At 45.3% G+C, this 23,284-nt stretch overlaps 1 protein-coding gene across 1 annotated transcript in view; it reads right to left on the reverse strand.

The window, feature by feature from the left end:
* Window positions 1–3,822: 3,822 nt before the first annotated feature.
* Window positions 3,823–23,284, reverse strand: part of LOC138673980 (amiloride-sensitive sodium channel subunit beta-like) — a 57,611-nt gene continuing 38,149 nt past the window's right edge. Inside the window, exons 8-10 of the mRNA XM_069761980.1 lie at window positions 19,440–19,498; window positions 12,484–12,559; window positions 3,823–4,466 (exon numbers count right to left, since the gene is read on the reverse strand). Coding sequence (XP_069618081.1) covers window positions 4,146–4,466; window positions 12,484–12,559; window positions 19,440–19,498 — 456 coding nt within the window. The 3' untranslated portion in view covers window positions 3,823–4,145. The remainder of the gene's footprint in view (window positions 4,467–12,483; window positions 12,560–19,439; window positions 19,499–23,284) is intronic.

A 23,284-nucleotide genomic window follows, 5' to 3' on the forward strand; every position in this document is an offset into this window, starting at 1 on the left:
TCCAGGTACTGCGTGCTAATTCCTTGTTCGTGAAGGGATCAAAGTGTCTCTTCGGTGTGCAGAAAGTTTCATTTTTGGGGTTCATCTTTTCCCCTTCTACTATCGAGATGGATCCGGTTAAGGTCCAGGCCATCCAGGATTGGACTCAGCCGACATCTCTAAAAAGTCTGCAGAAATTCCTGGGCTTTGCTAATTTTTATCGTCGCTTCATCTGTAATTTTTCTAGCATTGCCAGACCATTGACCGATTTGACCAAGAAGGGTGCTGATTTGGTTAATTGGTCTTCTGCTGCCGTGGAAGCTTTTCAGGAGTTGAAGCGTCGTTTTTGCTGTGCCCCTGTGTTGTGTCAACCAGATGTTTCTCTTCCGTTCCAGGTCGCGGTTGATGCTTCTGAGATTGGTGCAGGGGCAGTTTTGTCACAGAGAGGTTCTGGTTGCTCAGTGTTGAAACCATGTGCTTTCTTTTCCAGGAAATTTTCTGCTGCTGAGCGTAATTATGATGTGGGCAACCGAGAGTTGCTGGCCATGAAGTGGGCATTCGAGGAGTGGCGTCATTGGCTTGAAGGAGCTAAGCATCGCATGGTGGTATTGACTGATCATAAGAACCTTACTTATCTCGAGTCTGCCAAGCGCTTGAATCCTAGACAGGCCCGTTGGTCGTTATTTTTTGCTCGTTTTGATTTTGTGATTTCGTACCTTCCGGGCTCTAAAAATGTGAAGGCGGATGCTCTGTCTAGGAGTTTTGTGCCCGACTCTCCGGGGTTATCTGAGCCGGCGAGTATCCTCAAGGAAGGAGTCATTGTGTCTGCCATCTCCCCTGATTTGCGGAGAGTGTTGCAGAAATTTCAGGCTAATAAACCTGATCGTTGTCCGGCCGAGAAACTGTTCGTCCCTGATAGGTGGACTAGTAAAGTTATCTCTGAACTTCATTGTTCGGTGCTGGCTGGTCATCCAGGAATCTTTGGTACCAGAGAGTTAGTTGCTAGATCCTTCTGGTGGCCATCTCTGTCACGGGATGTGCGTGCTTTTGTGCAGTCCTGTGGGATTTGTGCTAGGGCTAAGCCCTGCTGTTCACGTGCCAGTGGGTTGCTTTTGCCCTTGCCGGTCCCGAAGAGGCCTTGGACACATATTTCGATGGATTTCATTTCTGACCTTCCCGTTTCTCAAAAGATGTCGGTCATTTGGGTGGTCTGTGATCGCTTTTCTAAAATGGTCCATCTGGTGCCCTTGGTTAAATTGCCTTCCTCCTCTGATTTGGTGCCTTTGTTCTTCCAGCATGTGGTTCGTTTGCATGGCATTCCTGAGAATATTGTTTCTGACAGAGGTTCCCAGTTTGTCTCGAGGTTCTGGCGAGCCTTTTGTGGTAGGATGGGCATTGACCTATCTTTTTCCTCGGCCTTCCATCCTCAGACTAATGGCCAGACCGAACGAACCAATCAGACCTTGGAAACATATCTGAGATGTTTTGTTTCCGCTGACCAGGATGATTGGGTGTCATTTTTGCCGTTGGCTGAGTTCGCCCTTAATAATCGGGCCAGCTCGGCTACCTTGGTCTCTCCATTTTTCTGCAATTCTGGGTTCCATCCTCGTTTCTCTTCAGGACAGGTTGAGTCTTCGGACTGTCCTGGTGTGGATTCTGTGGTGGACAGGTTGCAGCAGATCTGGACTCAGGTAGTGGACAATTTGACCTTGTCCCAGGAGAAGGCTCAGCTTTTCGCTAATCGCAGACGCCGTGTGGGACCCCGACTTCGTGTTGGGGATCTGGTTTGGTTATCTTCTCGTCATATTCCTATGAAGGTTTCCTCTCCTAAATTTAAACCTCGTTTTATTGGTCCGTATAGGATTTCTGAGATTCTCAATCCGGTGTCTTTTCGTCTGACCCTCCCAGACTCCTTTTCCATACATAATGTATTCCATAGGTCGTTGTTGAGGAGATACGTGGCACCTATGGTTCCATCTGTGGAGCCTCCTGCCCCTGTTTTGGTGGAGGGGGAATTGGAGTATATTGTGGAGAAAATTTTGGATTCTCGTGTCTCTAGACGGAAACTCCAGTATCTGGTCAAATGGAAGGGCTATGCTCAGGAAGATAATTCCTGGGTTTTTGCCTCTGATGTCCATGCCCCAGATCTTGTTCGTGCCTTTCATGTGGCTCATCCTGGTCGGCCTGGGGGTTCTGGTGAGGGTTCGGTGACCCCTCCTCAAGGGGGGGGTACTGTTGTGAATTCTGTGGCTGAATTCACTCCTGTGGTCACAAGTGGTATTGCAGCCTCTGGGCTTCCTTCCTCAGGTGTTTTGGTGAGCTCGTTGGCTGCCTTGCTATTTAACTCCACCTGAGTCTGTCTTCCTTGCTACTTGTCAATGTTCCAGTGTTGGATCTGAGCTCTGCATCTTCCCTGCGGCCTGCTGCTCTGCTAGATAAGTGCTACTTTGTTTTTGTTTCTGTTTTTTCTGTCCAGCTGTGCTATTCTTTTTTGCTGGAAGCTCTGAGATGCAAAGGGTGCACCGCCGTGCCGTTAGTTCGGCACGGTGGGTCTTTTTGTCCCCTTTTGCGTGGTTTTTGCTTTAGGGTTTTTTGTAGACTGCATAGTTCTCTTTGCTATCCTCGCTCTGTCTAGAATATCGGGCCTCACTTTGCTGAATCTATTTCATTCCTACGTTTTGTCTTTTCATCTTGCTAACAGTCATTATATGTGGGGGGCTGACTATTCCTTTGGGGTATTTCTCTGAGGCAAGTCAGGCTTGTATTTCTATCTTCAGGCTAGTCAGCTCCTCAGGCAGTGCCGAGTTGCATAGGTAGTGATAGGCGCAATCCACTGCTGCTTTTAGTTGTGTGAGGATAGATCAGGTATTGCAGTCTACAGAGATTCCACGTCTCAGAGCTCGTCCTATGATTTTGGGTTATTGTCAGATCACTGTATGTGGTCTGACCGCTATGTCCATTGTGGAACTGAATTGCCTTTCATAACACCCAGGTAAGACGCTACTGGTATTGTCTATTGGTCATGAGTGGCTTGACACAAGGAATGCAACACTTGTAGCCCATATCCTGGATACGTCTGTGTGTGATGGCTCTTGAAGCAATGACTCCAGCAGCAGTCCACTCCTTGTGAATCTCCCCCACATTTTTGAATGGCCTTTTCTTAACAATCCTTTCAAGGCTGCTGTTATCCCGGTTACTGGTGCACCTTTTTCTACCACACTTTTTACTTCCACTCAGCTCTCCATTAATATACTTGGATACAGCAGTCTGTGAACAGCCAGCTTCCTTAGCAATGACCTTTTGTGGCTTACCCTTCTTGTGGAGAGTGTCAATGACAACGTTCTGGACATCTGTCAAGTCAGCAGTCTTCCCCATGATTGTGGAGCCTATTAAAACAGACTAGGGGACCTTTCTACAAGCTTAGGAAGCCTTTGCAGGTTTTTGTTTTTTTTAATTATTCTAATTTATTGAGAGAATGACTTTGGGGTTTTCATTGGCTGTAAGCCATCATCAACATTATCAGAAATAAAAACTTGTAATGACTCTATATGATATATGAGTTTCACTTTTTGTATTAAAGAACTGAAAAAATTAACTTTTTGATGATATTCTAATTATCTGATTAGCTGATTCTGTTAGTGAGGTAAAGCATTTCCCTGACTGTTTTTAAAAAAAATATTTCATCCAGGAGCTGTGGTATGATCAGACCATGTCCCTGTACGGTCAGACACAGCTATTACACAGTACACAGCAGGGGCACATTTTATAAGATTATCTTAGCACAAGGGCATTTTTTTAAACACATCCAACTGTGGAAGACATTATTATTCCAAGATCTGTTGATTAAAAATAACTTTGTTTGTAGGACCACCCCATTAAAATATTGCAATTGTATTAAAGAATGTAACTGCAGTTACTTAATATATTGTAGTTCATTTGACATTTCTACATGGAAAAGTCTCCAGAAACTTTTGTGTTCAGATATTGCAGATCTTTACTTGGGGACTAGGAATGCTATCATATTTGAAGGCTTCAAACCAGGTGACAGCTAGCTTCCATGGTGATAGTTGTCTCATTATTTGCGTGTCTCTTCGCTTGCTTTCGGAATAGATCTTCTGCATATCTTTCCTTTACTTTATTTCTGAAGCCTACACATTGTATATGGATTAATTTACTATTTCATAGACCTGGTATGGGTTGTATAGGGTTCCATCAGCCTCAGCATTGTTACTGAGCAAAACGGAGACATCTTCCACAGAGTCCCATAGAAGACTGCGATCTGCAGACCATACTGGTGAGAAAGGTGCAGGATGAGGGTTTGGGATTGTGTATGGATTCTCGGGACAGTCTTCTTTTCCATTTGGGATGCAAATAATGATAAATGTCAGTATATTTAATATCAGTTCTAGAAACTCAGCAACTGTACAAACTGAGACCCCAATCCAAAGTCCAACTAGTCCTCCGATACTTGAAAACAGGTCTACTAGCTGCAATAAGAAATAAAGTATACATTTTACATATTGACTTTGGAAAACAATAGTAGATTGCTATGGACAGAATCCATTCAGTTTAATTATCAAAGTTGTGTAAATATAATTAGACAACAAGATATTATTATTATACTTACTTAAAGGGAGATTACCATCTCCAAGATCATATCCCAATATGTAGTAGGTGTTATAAAAATATTAGCAAATACCTCCAATTAGAAATGTAGTATAGTTTTTCTGATTGACCATGTCTCTTTCCTCATGTGCAGGCATTTCAGGACCTTAGGTATCCATGGTTACGACTACTGATATAGTAACAGTTACTTACCTAGCTGGTGGCTCGCATATTCATTACTTTAATCAGCAGTACCATGTGACCGCCTAGCTCTGGAAGGAGCTGCTGGCCCTGGACAATGGAGAAGCAGGGAAGTGCCAGTAGGGTGAGTATGACGTGGGAGGGTGAGCCATGCTATATTCACCTGTCGCCGTTCCACCATCGCTCTGTGTCTTCCGGGTCCTCTGGCTGTGATGTTCAGGTCAGAGGACGCGATGATGTTATTAGTGTGTGCCTTCTGCCTGAACAGTCACAGCCAGAGATTCAGAAGACATAGCGGCGCGCGGTGGTGGAACGAGGACAGGTGAATATCACAAGTGTCGGGGGCCTGAGCCAGAGGCGACACCGGCACCTGACCCCCATAGCGCGCCGGTGTCCCCTCCTGCTCAGGCCCCCGGCATTCAATGCCCAGTAATGAGAAGTGAGGAGTATGTCATTTTTTTTATCGCAGCAGCAGCGTACAGGGCATATTATGCTATGGAGCATCTTATGGGGCCATCTCAACCTTTATGGAACAGCATATGGGACATATTATGCTATGGAGCTTCTTACAGGAACATCAACCTTTATGAACCAGCATATGGGGCATATTATGCTATGGAGCATCTTATAGAGCCATCAACCTTTATATAGCAGCATATGGGGCATATTATGCTATGGAGCATCTTATGGGGCCATCAACCTTTATGGAGCAGCATATGAGGCATAATATGCTATGGAGCATCTTATAGGGCCATCAACCTTTATTGAGCAGCATATGGGGCATATTATTCTATGGAGCATCTTATGGGGTCATTATTAACATTTGTGCAGCAGTATATGGGGCATATTTTAATATGGAGCATCTTATGGGGCCATTATTAACCTTTGTGCAGCATTATATGGGGCATATTTTTGTATGTAGCATCTTATGGGGCCCATCATGAACTTTTTGGAGCATTATATGAAGCGTATTTTGTATGGAGCATCTTATGAGGCCCATCATGAACTTTATGGAGCATTTTATGGGGCCCATCATGAACTTTATGGAGCATTATATGGGGTGTATTTTGTATGGAGCAACTTATGGGGCTCCTGATTCAATATGGATATTCAAAAACATTTAACCTACAGATGTCTCAATCAATTTCACTTTTATTGGTATCTATTTTTATTTTTTAAATTTACCAGTGGCTGCTGCATTTCCCACCCTAGGCTTATACTCGAGTCAATAAGTTTTCTCAGTTTTTTTGTGGCAAATTAGGGGTCTCGGCTTATACTCGGGTTTGGCCTATACTCAAGTATCTACGGTACATATCTGGTATTGCCGCGGGGTCTCTTCGGGCCGGAGGCAGGGACATGAATCCTCCATCGGAAATGGTGCATGTGTATAGCGCACTTCAGGCACCATTTTGTAAGTTACGCATCCGGGGATGAGGATTGTGGCCCAGGAGGGTTGTGGCGCCAGAATCAGCACCTGCGCAGTCCGCACTTCCTGGCGCCATTTTTATACTGAATCTATATATAAAATACGTCAGAGGAGCAATCCAGCCACTTTCTACTGAATATATATAGAAAATACGTCAGCGCAGCAAGCCAGTGACTTTTTCTGCACATGACAGAATGGGGGCGCAAGATGGGAGCAGCACATGACAGAATCGAGGCGCAGAATCAGTGCAGCACATTACAGAATGGGGGCACAGGATGGGAGCAACACATGACAATGGGGCGCAGGATGGGAGCATTACATGACAGAATGGGGACGCAGAATGGGAGCAGCACATGACAGGATGGGGTGCAAGATGGGAGCAGGACATGACAATGGGGGCGCAGGATGGGAGCAGCACATTAAGAATGGGGGTGCAGGATGGGTGCAGCACATGACAATGGGGGCGCAGGATGGGAGCAGCACATGACAGAATGGGGGTGCAGGATGGGAGCAGCACATGACAGGATGGGGCGCAGGATGAGAGCACTACATGACAGGATGGGGGTGCAAGATGGGAGCAGCACATAACAAGATGGGGTGCAGTATGGGAGCATCACATGAAAGGATGGGGCGCAGGATGGGAGCAGCACATGACAGGATGGGGGCGCAAGATGGGAGCAGAACATGACAGGATGGGGGCACAGGATGAGAGCACTACAAGACAGGATGGGGCGCAGGATTGGAGCAGCACATTACAGAATGGGGGTGCAGCATGGGAGCAGAACATGACAATGGGGGTGCAGGTTGGGAGCAGCACATAATAGAATGGGGGCGCAGAATGGGAGCAGCACATGACAGGATGGAGTCTCAAGATGAGAGCACTACATGACAGGATGGGGAAGCAGAATGAGAGCACCGCTTAGCAGGATGGGAGCAGCACATGACAGAATGGGGGAGCAGGATGGGAGCAGCACATGACAGCACCGGGGTGCAGGATGGGAGCAGCACATGACAGAATAGGGGTGCAGAATGGGAGCAGCACATGAATGGATGGGGTGCAGGATGAGAGCACTACATGACAGGATGGGGTGCAGGATGGGAGCAGCACATGACAGGATGGGGACGCAGGATGAGAGCACCACATGACAGGATCGGGGCGCAGGATGGGAGCAGCACATGACAGGATGGGGGTGCAGGATGAGAGCACCACATGACAGGATGGGGTGCAGGATTGGAGCAGCACATGACAGGATGGTGGCGCAGGATGAGAGCAGCACATGACTGAATGGGGGCACAGGATGAGAGCACTACAGGACAGGATGGGGAAGCAGGATGAGAGCACCACATAGCAGGATGGGGGTGCAGGATGAGAGCACCCCATGACAGGATGGGGGCACAGGATGAGAGCACCACATGACAGGATGGGGGCGCAGGATGGGAGCAGCACATGAAAGGATGGGGGCGCAGGATGAGAACACCACATGACAGGATGGGGCGCAGGATTGGAGCGGCACATTAAAGAATGGGGGTGAAGGATGGGAGCAGAACATGAAAATGGGGGCGCAGGCTGGGAGCAGCACATGACAGGATGTGGGCTCAGGATGAGAGCACCACATGACAGGATGGGGTGCAGGATGGGAGCCGCACATGACAGAATGGGGGCGCAGAATGTGAGCAGCACATGACAGGAAGGGGCGCAGGATGAGAGCAGGACATGAAAATGGTGGCGCAGGATGGGAGCAGCACATTACAGAATGGGGGTGCAGGATGGGAGCAGCACATGACAGAATGGGGCGCAGGATGGGAGCAGCGCATGACAGAATGGGGGTGCAGGATTGGAGCAGCACATGACAGAATGGGGGTGCAGAATGGGAGCAGCATATGACAGAATGGGGGCATAGTATTGGAGCAGCACATGACAGCATGGGGTGCAGGATGGGAGCAGCACATGACACAATGGGGGTGCAGAATGGGAGCAGCACATGACAAGATGGGGGCGCAGGATAAGAGTACTACATGACAGGATGGGGTGCAGGATGGGAGCAGCACATGACAGGATGGGGCGCAGGATGAGAGCACTACATGACAGGATGGGGTGCAGGATGGGAGCAACACATGACAGAATGGTGGCCCGAAATGGGAGCAGCACATGACAGGATGGTGGCGCAGGATGAGAGCAGCACATTACAGAATGGGGGTGCAGGATGGGTGCAGCACATGACAATGGGGGCGCAGGATGGGAGCAGCACATGACAGAATGGGGCACAGGATGGGAGCAGCACATGACAGGATGGGGGCACAGGATGAGAGCACTACATGACAGGATGGGGTGCAGGATGGGAGCAGCACATGACAGAATTGGGGCGCAGAATGGGAGCAGCACATGACAGGATGGGGGAGCAGGATGAGAGCAGCACATGACAGAATGGGGGCGCAGGATGGCAGCAGGACATAACAATGGTGGCGCAGGATGGGAGCAGCACATTACAGAATGGGGGTGCAGGATGGGTGCAGCACATGACAATGGGGGCGCAGGATGGGAGCAGCACATGACAGAATGGGGGTGCAGGATGGGAGCAGCACATGACAGAATGGGGGTGCAGGATTGGAGCAGCACATGACTGAATGGGGGTGCAGAATGGGAGCAGCATATGACAGAATGGGGGCGTAGGATTGGAGCAGCACATGACAGCATGGCGGTGCAGAATGGGAGCAGCAAATGACAGAATGGGGGTGCAGAATGGGAGCAGCACATGACAAGATGGGGGCGCAGGATGAGAGCACTACATGACAGGATGGGGTGCAGGATGGGAGCAGCACATGACAGGATGGGGCACAGGATGAAAGCACTAGATGACAGGATGGGGGCGCAGGATGGGAGCAGGATATGACAATGGTGGCGCAGGATGGGAGCAGCACATGACAGCATGGCGGTGCAGAATGGGAGCAGCAAATGACAGAATGGGGGTGCAGAATGGGAGCAGCACATGACAAGATGGGGGCACAGGATGGGAACAGCACATGACAGGATGGGGGCGCAGGATGGGAGCAGCACATGACAGGATGGGGGCGCAGGATGAGAGCAGCACATGACAGAATGGGGGCGCAGGATGGGAGCAGGACATGACAATGGTGGCGCAGGATGGGAGCAGCACATTACAGAATGGGGGTGCAGGATGGGTGCAGCACATGACAGAATGGGGCGCAGGATGGGAGCAGCACATGACAGAATGGGGGTCCAGGATGGGAGCAGCACATGACAGAATGGGGGTGCAGGATTGGAGCAGCACATGACTGAATGGGGGTGCAGAATGGGAGCAGCATATGACAGAATGGGGGCGTAGGATTGGAGCAGCACATGACAGCATGGGGGTGCAGAATGGGAGCAGCAAATGACAGAATGGGGGTGCAGAATGGGAGCAGCACATGACAAGATGGGGGCGCAGGATGAGAGCACTACATGACAGGATGTGGTGCAGGATGGGAGCAGCACATGACAGGATGGGGCACAGGATGAAAACACCACATGACAGGATGGTGGCGCAGGATGGGAACAGCACATGACAGGATGGGAGAGCAGGATGGGAGCAGCACATGACAGGATGGGGGCGCAGGATGAGAGCAGCACATGACAGAATGGGGGCGCAGGATGGGAGCAGGACATGACAATAGTGGCGCAGGATGGGAGCAGCGCATTACAGAATGGGGGTGCAGGATGGGTGCAGCACATGACAATGGGGCACAGGATGGGAGCAGCACATGACAGAATGGGGCGCAGGATGGGAGCAGCACATGACAGAATGGGGGTGCAGGATGGGAGCAGCACATGACAGAATGGGGGTGCAGGATTGGAGCAGCACATGACTGAATGGGGGTGCAGAATGGGAGCAGCATATGACAGAATGGGGGCGTAGGATTGGAGCAGCACATGACAGCATGGGGGTGCAGAATGGGAGCAGCAAATGACAGAATGGGGGTGCAGAATGGGAGCAGCACATGGCAAGATGGGGGCGCAGGATGAGAGCACTACATGACAGGATGGGGTACAGGATGGGAGAACTACATGACAGGATGGGGTGCAGGATAAGAGCACCACATGACAGGATGGGGCGCAGGATTGAAGCAGCACATTACAGAATGGGGGTGCAGGATGGGAGCAGAACATGACAATGGGGGCACAGGGTGGGAACAGCACATGATAGAATGGGGGCACAGAATGGGAGCAGCACATGACAGGATGGGGTCTCAGGATGAGAGCACCTCATGACAGGATGGGGAAGCAGGATGAGAGCACCACATTGCAGGATGGGATGCAGAATGGGAGCAGCACATAACAGAATGGGGGCGCAGGATGGGAGCAGCACATGACAGCATGAGGGTGCAGGATGGGAGCAGCACATGACAGAATGGGGTGCAGAATAGGAGCAGCACATGACAGGATGGGGTGCAGGATGAGAGCACTACATGACAGGATGGGGTGCAGGATGGGAGCAGCAAATGACAGGATGGTCCGCAGGATGAGATCACCACATAACAGGATAGGGGCGCAAGATGGGAGCAGCACATGACAGGATGGGGGTGTAGGATGAGAGCACCACATGACAGGATGGGGGTGCAGGATTGGAGCAGCACATTACAGAATGGGGGTGCAGGATGGGAGCAGCACATGATAGAATGGGGGCACAGAATGGGAGCAGCACATGACAGGATGGAGCGCAGGACGAGAGCACTACATGACAGGATGGGGACCCAGGATGGGAGCAGCACGTGACAGAATGGGGGTGCAGGATAGGAGCAGCACATGACAGAATGGGGGTGCAGAATAGGAGCAGCACATGACAAGATGGGGGCGCAGGATGAGAGCACTAAATGACATGATGGGGTGCAGGATGGGAGCAGCACATGACAGGATGGGGCGCAAAATGTGAGCACCACATGACAGGATGGGGGCGCAGGATGAGAGCACCACATGACAGGATAGGGGTGCAGGTTGGGAGCAGCACATGACAGGATGGGGGCACAGGATGAGAGCACCACATGACAGGATGGGGCGCAGGAAGGGAGCAGCACATGGCTGGAAGGGGAGCAGGATGAGAGCGCCACATGACAGGATGAGGGCGCTGGATGGGAGCAGTACATGACAGCATGGGGGCGCAGGAAGGAAGCAGCACACGAGTGGATGGGGGCGCAGGATAAGAGCACCACATGACAGGATGGGGGTGCAGGATGGGAGCAGCACATGACACCATGGGGTTGCAGGATTTGAGCACCACATGACAGGACGGGGGTTCAGGATGGGAGCACCACATGAAAGGATTGGGGCGCAGGATGGGAGCACATGACGGGATGAGGGCACAGGAAGAGAGTAGCTCATGACAAGATGGAGGCGCACAAAACAGGATGAGGATGCAGGATGGGGGCTGCACATGACAGGAAGGGGGCGCAGGATGGGAGCAGCATATGATAGGATGGGGGCGCAAGATGATAGCAGCACATGACAGGATCAAGGTGCAGGATGGAAGCAGCACATACCAGGATGGATACCATATACCAATATAAATGCTCGCCACCCGGGCGTAGAATGGGTTCAATAGCTAGTATAGTATAACCATTTATAAAGTTACATCGCAGTTATATGTACAGTACATCATTTTATGCAGAGTGCTTGTGGCATATGCCTTTGAACAACTAAAAACTATTCTAGACAAAATGGGCAAAAATTAAGGTAATGCCAGATATTTAAAAATAATAATAACCCTTCAGCAAATTTCATAACAACAAATGCAAATGAGTTCAATTATGGATTTGTGTCATCTCTATGGGTGGAGGAGATAAGTGTCATCACAAAAGATAGGTTCTAACTTTTTGAACTTTAGCTGTGAAATGGTTGTAATAAAGTAAATGCATCTTGAATTGTGTGAGCTGGGCTTGCATTTGAGCATTAGGCAGTTTATTGTTACTTTGATATAATTTTTATTAGATTTTGTCACATATGAATTAAAATTGTCATGAAGTGTGTAAATTACAGCCAAAATATTGTGATCACGTGTATATCTTCTCTCCATTGGTGATGCCAATATTATACAATGCTGTTAATTTTATTGGTTGCTACATAATCTTATAAAGATTGGTATTTTATACTCAGTTGGCATTACCTTCTTTTTTGCCCTTTTTGCTGTACTTTCAGGTGCTACATAGAAGAGATAAAGCTTTCTATGACTCCAATCTACATTGTGATCAACTGCAGAGTAAGCAGATATCTTGAGTCTTACCTGCATGGAAGGAACTTCTTCTATCAATTCATAATTTAGCTGCTGGTAATACACCACAACCTTTACTACGTTGTCTCTAACAAAAAATAAGAACAATTATTTTAGACATCCCTTTCTTCATGTACCTTTTGAGTAGAAACTGATCATAACTTCTGAAAAGTGCATTCTCCATAGGATAGTGTCATATCAGTGGTGATTTCAGCAATACATTTCTAAAGTAGTTGCTATATTGCAAACACTCAGTTTCTTTTTGTATTGTCTGTCTAGAGCACATACATCAAATTCTGGCCCACAATGTGAGTATATTTGGCTCACAATGCCAGGTGGGTCCCTCAAATATACTTCGCCACGATGCCGGGCACATCCCCTGCCCATCATCACACTTTCAACTATATCAGCATCCTAAATGCCGATACAGTTGAATGCAATGATAGAGGAGGTAGAGTCAGCTGGAGCTCCCTCTCCCATCATTCCCTCTCTACATCTGACATCTCAGTGCAGCGGGCGTGATGACGTCATTACAGCACACTCACTGTACTGAGATGTGCAGAGGATCTGAAGACATCGTGAAGAGACCGGAGCAGTGGAGAAACAGACAGGGGTGAGTATTTTTTATGTGTGGCCTATTATGCTGTATGGAACACTATATAGGGCTCATTATACTGTATGGAGTACTATGTGGACCCATTATACCGTATGGAATAATACGAGGGACCATTATGCTGTATGGAAAACTATGTGGAGCCATTATACTGTATGAAATATTATGTGGGTTCATTATATTGTATGGAGCACTATGTGGGGCCTATTATACTGTATGGAGCAGAGCACTATGTGTGGCCATTATACTGTAAGGAGCACTATATAGGGCTCATTATACTGTATGGAGTACTATTTGGGCCCATAATACTGTATGGAGCACTATGTGGGGCCATTATACCGTATGGAATACTACGAGGGACCATTATACTGTGTGGAGACCTATGTTTGGCCATTATACTGTATGAAGTATTATCTGAGTTCATTATGTTGTATGGAGCACTATGTGGGGCACTTTATATTGAATGGAGCACTATTTGAGGTCATTATACTGTACAGAGGACTATGTAGGGCTATTATACTATATTGAGCACAATGTGGGGCCATTATACTGTATGGAGCACTTTATATGGCCATTATACTGTATGGAACACTTTTTGTAGCCCTCATTCTGCATTGAGCACTATGTGGGTCCATAATACTGTACAGAAGGTAATACAGGTCCCCTTATATGTATGGAGGACCATGTGGGGCCCATTATACTGTATGGAGCACTTTTTGTGGCCATTATACTGTATGACGGCTGTGTGGGGACTACAGTTGGAGAATAATACTGTGATGGGGTCATCATTCTTTGTTGGAGGATTGAGGGATGGAGGGACTCATCATATCGTATGTGTTGATGGTACTGTGAAGAAATTCCCTGTGAGAGTATCATACCCCCGACAAGTGACCCCATTTTGGAAACTACACCCCTCAAAGATTTTATCCAGGGGTATATTGATGATTTTTAACCCACAGGTACTACACAGAATTTAATAACATTAGGTCGACATATTGAATATGTCCTCAATAATGTTGAGCACAACTGCTCACTATTCCAGTTTGCATCGGGTGCTCGGGTATGCTTTGAGCATGCTGAAGTGAAATGTTTGAGCCCCCATCCTACATGTTTCATGGCTGTTAGTCAGCCAAAAAACATGCTGGGATTGCTCATGCACCTGATTCAAACTTGAGTAGCGAGCACTTATGCTCAACAATAGTTGTCATATCGTCATCATTTCTTTTTTTACTTTTGAAAAAAACGATCGTAAGCCCAACCCTAACCCCTAGCCCAACCTTAACCCTTAGCTCAACACTAACCCTTATCAGAACAATAACCCTTGGCCCAAACCTAACACCGAACCAAACCCTTAGCCCAACCTTAATCTCATCCCTAACCATTGCCCAAGCCTAATCCTTAGTCCAACCCTAACCCACATTCTAACGCTAATCCTAATGGCAAAGAATGAAAAAAGTAAAAATGATAAAATAAAAAATAATTAATCTGACTAAAGGGTTGACACAATGAAGGGATGATTCACTAACTGTTGGCATTTGATCACTGTGATAGGGTGTATCACAGTGATCAAAAGAAACCAATAGGAAAAATCTCTGCTGTTGCCAAGTAACGGCTGGCAGATCTTGGTGGGTGCATGCGCTCAGCACTAGTCATCGTATCGTTTTTTTTGTTGTTTTTTTTATCTTTTGAAAAAATTCAACTCTAAGCCCAACCCTAACCCATAGCCTAACTCTAACCCTTAGCTCAACCATATCCCTTAGCCCAACACTAACCTTTAGCCTAACCCTAACCCCAAACCTAACCCTAACCCCAAACCTAACCTTTATCCCAACCCTAACCCTTAGCCGAACACTAACCCTTAGCCCAACCTTACCCCTAACCCTAATGACAAAGAATTAAAAAAATGCTCTTTCAAAAGATAAGAAACCCATCTCCCACAGAGAACATATGCGTAATCTGCTTGTGTGTTGAGGAGTTGAAACGAGTAGATACTGTGTTCTTCAACTCCGGCCCACAGAACCCACCAAAAGATAATGTTTTAAGGTTTTCGTTATTAGCAGATAATGCTTTCAGGATTTCCTTAGTATTGCATAATTCTATGACCCATGCAATATTAGGGAAATTCTGAAAACATGATCTGTTGGTGAGTCTTTATGTATAGAGTTGAGGAACACTGCTGTAGAGGGTCAGTTCTACTCTTTACCTTATTTATTATGGGAACTACATTGAGAGAACTTACTGGGTTTCAAAAAATAAGTAATAGTTGTTTTAGGACTCCTGGTACAGTAAATAGAAGTTTTAATATAGTTCTTCTAGAAAAAATAAGTACATACACTTTTGACATTTACTGTCATAATATTGACAACTATTTTTGTGTATGTAAAGTTCATGATATCCTTTGAATATGTCACAGTATCCAATCATATCTTATCTGACATAGCTAATAAATATGATAAAGGCCTACGTTAATTAAAATATTCTGTGTGAATAGATGATTTCATAGAGGTATTGGCACATAGTTAACACTGCATGGAGTAACTTTATATTTTCCTTTCTTCCAACTGCCCATCTAGCTCTCAAAGTGTAACCCAGTATGTGTGAGTGAAAACATCTTCCCGGTCATAGAAATGATTAAAGCATAGAAATGATTAATGTTTCCTGACTTCAATAAGTATCTGTTTTGAAAACAACCTTTTGTTACTCTGCCCTTGCCAGATGTTTATATTAATAAATTGTATTTAGTCTTAACATTTCATAAGGAGACAGTTTATAAATCTGACAGTAGTTATGCTGCTCTGTGTTTTTCAACCTAATTTTCTTCTTAAATTGATGTCTATTACTGCATAATCGTATATTGTAAGGGAAACATACGTCACAGAGAAATAAAATTTGGACGGAGCCACTTATTTTAGTAAAAATGCAGAGTTTTATTACGATCAAGTTTACATGGTTTGCCAAGGAGAAGGTTTGAAAATATGGTATTTATTTTAGTTTTAAAACACTCTATGACCGAGGGGATTGAGAAGAAATATAGAAGAATGTATAATTTGTGTTCCTGTATTCCATAAGGAAATTAGATGACACAATGGCGAGTTGGGTCATCAGCCAAAATTGTGTTCTGCCAAATCTCATCTCTGAATTCATACAGCTTTATTCCGTAAAAAGTAATGTAAGATCTGCATAAGACAACCACAAAGCTGCCACATCAGCAAAGTGTATTTCTAGCATAAATTTGTCATCAACTATTGAAAAACTTGCAGTCTTGCCTATACAATGGACATTGTAACAGTGGATATTGCAATGGGTGTAAAACGATATTGTTAAAATGCCAGTCTTTTGTCATGTAAAAAAATAATACAAAGAAGAATCATTTCAGAACTTTGTTCACCTTTAATCTCACACAATCTGTACTATTCAATTGAAAAACACACTGATATTTTTTTTGGTGTTAAAAAAATAGAACTAAAATAATGTGGTTGGATAAATACACACACCCTTTAACTAATACGTTGTTGAAGTAACCTTTGAATTTGTGACAGCTCTTCAGGTCAACCCATAGATTTTCAATTGTCTGGACTCTTTATTGGCCATTCCAAAACTTTGATCTCTTAGCAAATCCATTCTTTTGCTGATTTATAGGTTTGCTTAGGGTCATTGTGGGGCTGAATGGTGATATTCTTCTTCATCTTCTGGTTTCTAACAAAGGCCTGAAGGTTTGCTGCAAAATTGACTCATATTTTGAATTGTTCATTATTATTATTATTTGTTATTATAGCGCCATTTATTCCATGGCACTTTACATGCAAAAAGGCGTATACATAATAAAAACAAGTACAATAATCTTGAACAAAACTAGTCATTGACTGGCAAGGGAGGAGTGAGAACCCAGTCCACAACGGATCATAGTCTACAAGGGATGTTTGAGGATACAGTAGGTGTGGGTAGAGGTGGTCATGCAGCAGTATGGTGGAATGACGATTACTGCAAGTTTTAGGCTTGATAGAAAAGGTAGGTCTTCAGATTCCTTTTGAAGGCTTCCACGCTAGGTGAGTGTCTGCTGTGTTGGTTTAGAGAGTTCCAGAGTAGGAGGGATGTGCGGGAGAAATCTTTTATGCTATTGTGGGAAGAGGAGATAAGAGGGGAGTAGAAAATGAGAACTTGTGAGGATCGGAGGTTGCGTGTAGGTAAGTACCAGGAGGAGAAATGTATGGAGGAAACAAGTTGTGGATGGCTTTGTATGCCATGGTTATGGTTTCATATTTGAGTCTCTGTTCAATGGGGAGCCATTGAAGATATCGACAGAGAGGAAGGCCTGGGAATAGTGTGGGTATAGGTAGATTAGTCAGGAAGCAAAATTTAGGATAGATTGGAGAGGTGCGAGAGTGTTAGAGGGGAGGCTACAGAGCAGAAGTTTGCAGTAGTCAAGGCTGGAGATGATAAGGGTATGCACTAGTGTTTTTGCAGACTCTTGATTTAGGAATGTGCAGATCCGGGAAATATTTGTTTGAATTGGACTCTGCAGGTAGTAGAAAGAGCTTGAATATGTGGTTTGATGGATAGATCAGAGCCAAAGGTTACCCCGACGCAGCGAGCTTGTGGAACTAGAGAGTGTAAGTGGCTATTGACTTTGATGGATAGGTCTGTTGGGGGGTTAAGTGAGATAGGGAAAAGATGATAAATTCTGTTGTATCCATGTTAAGTTTTAGAAATTTAGCAGAGAAGAAGGATGGAATAGCGGACAGACACTGTGGGATTTGGGTTTCCGGGTGAGAAGAGATGCTACTGAAAACCGTGATACTCTATGAGCAGTCCCAGGCCATAGGTGTAATTCCATCCACCTTGATTAAAACCCCTGTTCTAGCTGCCAACAAACAACGACAAAGCAAAATGTAGCTTTCACCATACTTTATTTTGGGTGTGGTATTATTCTGGTGATGCGCAGTTTTGGCGTTGTGCCAAACATACCCTTTGGAATTATGGTCACAAAGTTGAGTCTTGTAAGAATAAATGTTGGCACAGCCAAACTTGGAGGTGCCACACAGTAGGTTCCCAAGCCTTTTAGTTAAGTATCAAATACCGGGCACACTCAGGGATTTTTGGTGCAAGATCAAAATTTAATACATACAGTAGCCACTAGTTACATACGTTTCGGTCGTGATAGACCTTCATCAGTGTACTAGGGTTAATTTTTAGATGTTAGTGTGAGTAGATTACAAACAGTAGCCAAAGATCAGGTTAAGGATGTAGCCCAGAGCGTGGGTGGTCAGTGACCTGCAATCAGGTATACTATGACCCAAACTAGATATGTGCCAAGTATCAGAGTATCATATGTCACGGTGTGCACCGCAAGACAAAGAGGTGACACCTCTAGTACACTGATGAAGGTCTATCACGACCGAAACGTTTGTAACTAGTGGCTACTGTATGTATTAAATTTTGATCTTGCTCCAAAAATCCCCGAGTGTGCCCGGTATTTGATACTTAAAGTTGAATCTTGGTCTCAGAAAACTATAACATGATGTAAATGTTGGCAAAATATAGCCCAGCTTACAGTAGATGTTCTTCTTTGAAAGGAAAGACCTCCGTCTTGCCACCCTACCCAACAGACCAGACATTTGAAGAATATGCGAGATCGTTATATGTAGTACACAACCAATATTTGCTAGAAATTCAAGCAGCTCCTTTAATGTTGCTGTAGGCCTCTGGGCAGCCTCCTAGACCAATTCATCTCTTGTTTTTTCAACAATGTTTGAGGAATGTCCAGTTGTAGGTAATTTCACTGTTGTGGCAAGTTTAAGCCACTTTTTCATGACCGTTTTGACAATTCTCAATGGTACATCTAATGCCTTTGAAAAAAAATGTGTACCATTCTTTTGACTGACAACTTTTAGCAATGAGATCCCTTTGATTTTTGTACGCTGTTTGTAAGCTTTTGCTGTAAAATGCAACTAAGAAATTGTCAGGAAAATTCTGAATAACAGCTAAAATGTATATGGAAATAAAAATGATCAGTTTAAATTATGTCAGCTGTATGCTGACTACAATTTAAATATGACTGACTAATTCTGAACACAACCACTTCTCCAGTTATAAGAGGGTGTTCACAATTATGCAAACACATTATTTTAGTTTCGTTATTTATTTTTACCCTCAAAATTTCCGTTTGTTTCTCAATGGATTTGTACCAATTATGAGTTACATTAAACATTGTTCTGAAATGATTCTTCTTGTTATGAATTTTTTCATGACAAAAACCTGGCATTTCAACATGGACTAGTAGACTTATTATGTCCACTGTATGTAAGTGTAGTATGAATAAACAGAGCAATAAATTATGTTTTTTTTTTTTGCTTACCTTATCGTTTGCATGTTTTGATACCCTCTTTTACTTTCTAGACGCATTGACAAGGGGTCCTAATAAAATATTAAGCTGCATTTTACATATACACAGCAGATGTTATGACAAATACAAAAGTAGGTAGTTCTTATAAACTACTGTATATTTTAAACCATATTAAGGATAAAGAGATATTTACCAGACCTGCTGTCTATGCCTTTATAGAAAAATATTTAGAATTGAGAGTCTTCAGTGGTTGATACCTTTTAATGGCTGACTGAAAAGATGGTAACACATGGCAAGTAGGGATGAGCGAAACGGATCGAAATTGTTCAAAAGTCGCCGACTTTTGGCAAGGTCGGGTTTCATGAAACCCGACCCGACCCCAGTGGGGGGTCGGCCATGAAGTCGGCGATCTTTTGAATCTGGAATCGGAATTCCGATCCCGATTCCCGATATGTTTAAGATATCGGGAATTGGTATCAGAATTCAGATTAAAGTGTAAAATATAGAATTAAAATAAAAAATATTGCAATACTTACCCTCTGACGCGCCCTGGTACTAACCGGCAGCCTTCCTCCTTCGAATCCGCGCTTCTAGGACCTTGCCGTGACGTCGCGGTGACGTCGCGGCTTGTGATTGGCCGCGCGGCCGCCCATGTGACCGCTCGCGCGGCCAATCACAAGCCGCGACGTCACCCGCGACGTCACCGAAGGTCCTGGAAGGGCTGATTCTTAGGAAGGAAGGCTGTCGGAAGGAAGCAGGGCGCTTCCGAGGGTGAGTATATACCGCGAGCGGTCACATGGGCGGCCGCGCGGCCAATCACAAGCCGCGACGTCACCCGCGACGTCACCGAAGGTCCTGGAAGGCTGATTCTAAGGAAGGAAGGTTCCCGGTTAGTACCAGGGCGCGTCAGAGGGTAAGTATAAGGATATTTTTTATTTTAATTCTATATTTTACACTTAAATATGGATCCCAGGGCCTGAAGGAGAGTTTCCGCTCCTTCAGACCCTGGGAACCATGGAAACCCAATGCACTGCATTGGGTTTCGAGTTTCGGCCGACCCCGACTTTTTTATAGGATCGGCCGATTTCACTCGACCCGACTTTTCCAAAAGTCGGGTTTCGTGAAACCCGACCCGATCCTATAAAAGTGAAGGTCGCTCAACCCTAATGGCAAGCTTTCGAGACTACGCAGGTCCCATCATCAGGCATAGACTAAAATACAAATTCTGAAAACACACATATTAATGCACAGTACTGTATTGTGCATAAATATGTGATTCTTCACAATTTGTATTAGTCCAAGCCTGATGAAGGGACCTGCGCAGTCTCGAAAGTTTGCCATTTGTTACCATCTTTTCAGTTAAAAGGTATCAACCACTGAGGACTCTCAATTCTAAATATTTTTCTATAAAATATAGACATATAGGCATAGACAGCAGGTCTGGTAAATATCTCTTTATTTAACACGGTACCAAGATATATATCTTTCCTGTATACCTTTATAAGAACAAATCCACAATGTCCCAGGATATAATTAAAGAGGTTGTCCACTAATAGGATAACCCCTTCTTAAACTATATGTTGTGCCCCGATAACACAATAAAGCCTATACTCACCTCCCGTGCCGGCACCATTCCTGCAGTGTCAGCACTCGCTCTCCCTGGGGCTGTGATGAGGTTTTGGTGTAATAGGGTGCAGGGTTGAGTATGTCAGGTGTATACTAAGAGAGAAAAGGCAGGCCTTATAAATGGGAGTCACCACCAGATTAATATCAAGTAACAGCTTTATTCAACATATATACAAAAGACAAAAACACACTAAGAACATTTAAAATAAGGGGATATAAGATAACCCCATACTTTCAAAAGCCCTGAATAAGGCCAAAAAACCCGCACATACCCAAACAGAGTGTAATACACATGCCCATTACCGATTATTTTGTATTTAAGCAAGAGGCAGGACATGCAGGCATCACCCCTGACGAAGCCACCAGTGTGTGGCGACACGCGTTGGGTGCCTGCTGCCCGCACCTTTCCTCTTTCAGGGTACACATGCCCTCTTGATCTTGCCCTGGACCGGTACCCACAGGATTGGGTTATCTTTGCACCCCATATAGGGTTTACTTACTCTAGGCGGTCGGTTTCATGTGTGGTGGGTATTGGACTGCATATTTATTTCATATTTGCTTTCACTGCATTGCCTCTACCGCCTGCATGGCTGGTTTTATGTTTTCTACATAACCGCTGTATCTGTGGCAATTACGGCACATTTACCATATGGTGCCTGTTAGGTCATGTTTGTCCCCAGGGTATTATTATGTCCCTTTATGTTGAATGATTACATGGGACTGGTTGGGCTGTTCATGTTGTGCTATCACGCTGTTATTCAGGCTATGTTCAGCTAATGGGCATGTGTATTACACTCTGTTTGGGTATGTGCAGGTTTTTTGGCCTTATTCTGGGCTTTTGAAAGTATGGGGTTATCTTATATCCCCTTGTTTTAAATGTTTTTAGTGTGTTTTTGTCTTTTGTATATATGTTGAATAAAGCTGTTACTTGATATTGATCTGGTGGTGACTCCCATTTATAAGGCCTACCTTTTCTCTCTTAGCATACACCTGGTATTTATTTAGGCCTTGGTTTGAGTCCCACTCACCATGGTGCCACCATTAACTTTTGTCTGGTATACTGTTTGTATATGCGGTGGTTGTTATCAGTATCGTGTATTGTTTGTTTTTTGTTATTATCAACATGGATTTGGCAGCAAGAGAAGCTGCATGGAGTAGCCAGGCCAAGAATTTGTTCAATGATGACATTGTGGGTATTTCTGATAGTGGGTCTGTGACCGATGGTTTTCAGCAGGTGACTAGGGAACTAACTAATCTGCATAAAGCATATGCTAAAACCTAGTGGAATTTAAAAACGCTAGAAGAGTACAAACGAGTAGGCATTATCCCTAGGGGTCTCAGGGTACAAATATTCCCTGCCTGGGAGGTTGACGATGGGTTCAAAAGGACTTGGGAGTCTGGTCTGTCCAAATGCTCCTTCATTATTTTGGACATGTTGATTGAACATGACCAGGGGGTCTTGAGGTCCCTGAAGGAAAAGCTCCAGACGTGTGAGGGCAAACTAGATAGTTTTGATCGTAAATCATTAGTGGAACCATTTCAGGGGCAGCTCAAGACGACTCTTGATTACCAGCAAAAAGAGACAAAAGCTCAGGAGAGACCAAATGGATTTTAAAAATGGTCAGGCCTTCAAGTGGACACATAAGGGGAACAGGAGGTTTGGAAATGGGCTGGATCAGGCTGAGAATAATGCGGCCACCTTATCGGACATACCCTCCAGTGATGTTTTTTTATCTTCTGAACTGAGCGACACCGAAGGCGCAGGAGGAGGGGCCGCAGGAGCAGATACGGCCCTAAAGAGGCGCACTCGGAATCGCAAAGTATGGTCACCCCGATACCAACGGGAGACGCGGCAGAACAGGAGACGTCACTATCAGAACCATCACTAACCACTGGTAAGTTGCAGATCATTAACTTATCCAAATATGTTCTATCATGTGAGACCACTTTATTAGAAAAAGGCCTCTCTTTCTGCCCTACCAGTGAGCTTGACAAATTTACATTCATTAAAGATGTCTATCTATTCTGCAGGCAGCTTACTTTTAAACAGCTTTATCACCATCCTTCAACCCAAGATGAGTTGCCCTTGGCTGACAGACTAGTCCTGAGGGATCTCCTGGACCTACTGGATGAGGGTGATGAGTGCCAGCCCAGAAGAAAATTCATCGGAAGACTTCCCTCACAAGCTACTCCCCCGTTAACGTTATGCCCAGCGGTACAGAGCTTCTTCA

This window comes from Ranitomeya imitator, chromosome 4, assembly GCF_032444005.1.
Source record: "Ranitomeya imitator isolate aRanImi1 chromosome 4, aRanImi1.pri, whole genome shotgun sequence".
NCBI classification, from domain to species: domain Eukaryota; kingdom Metazoa; phylum Chordata; class Amphibia; order Anura; family Dendrobatidae; genus Ranitomeya; species Ranitomeya imitator.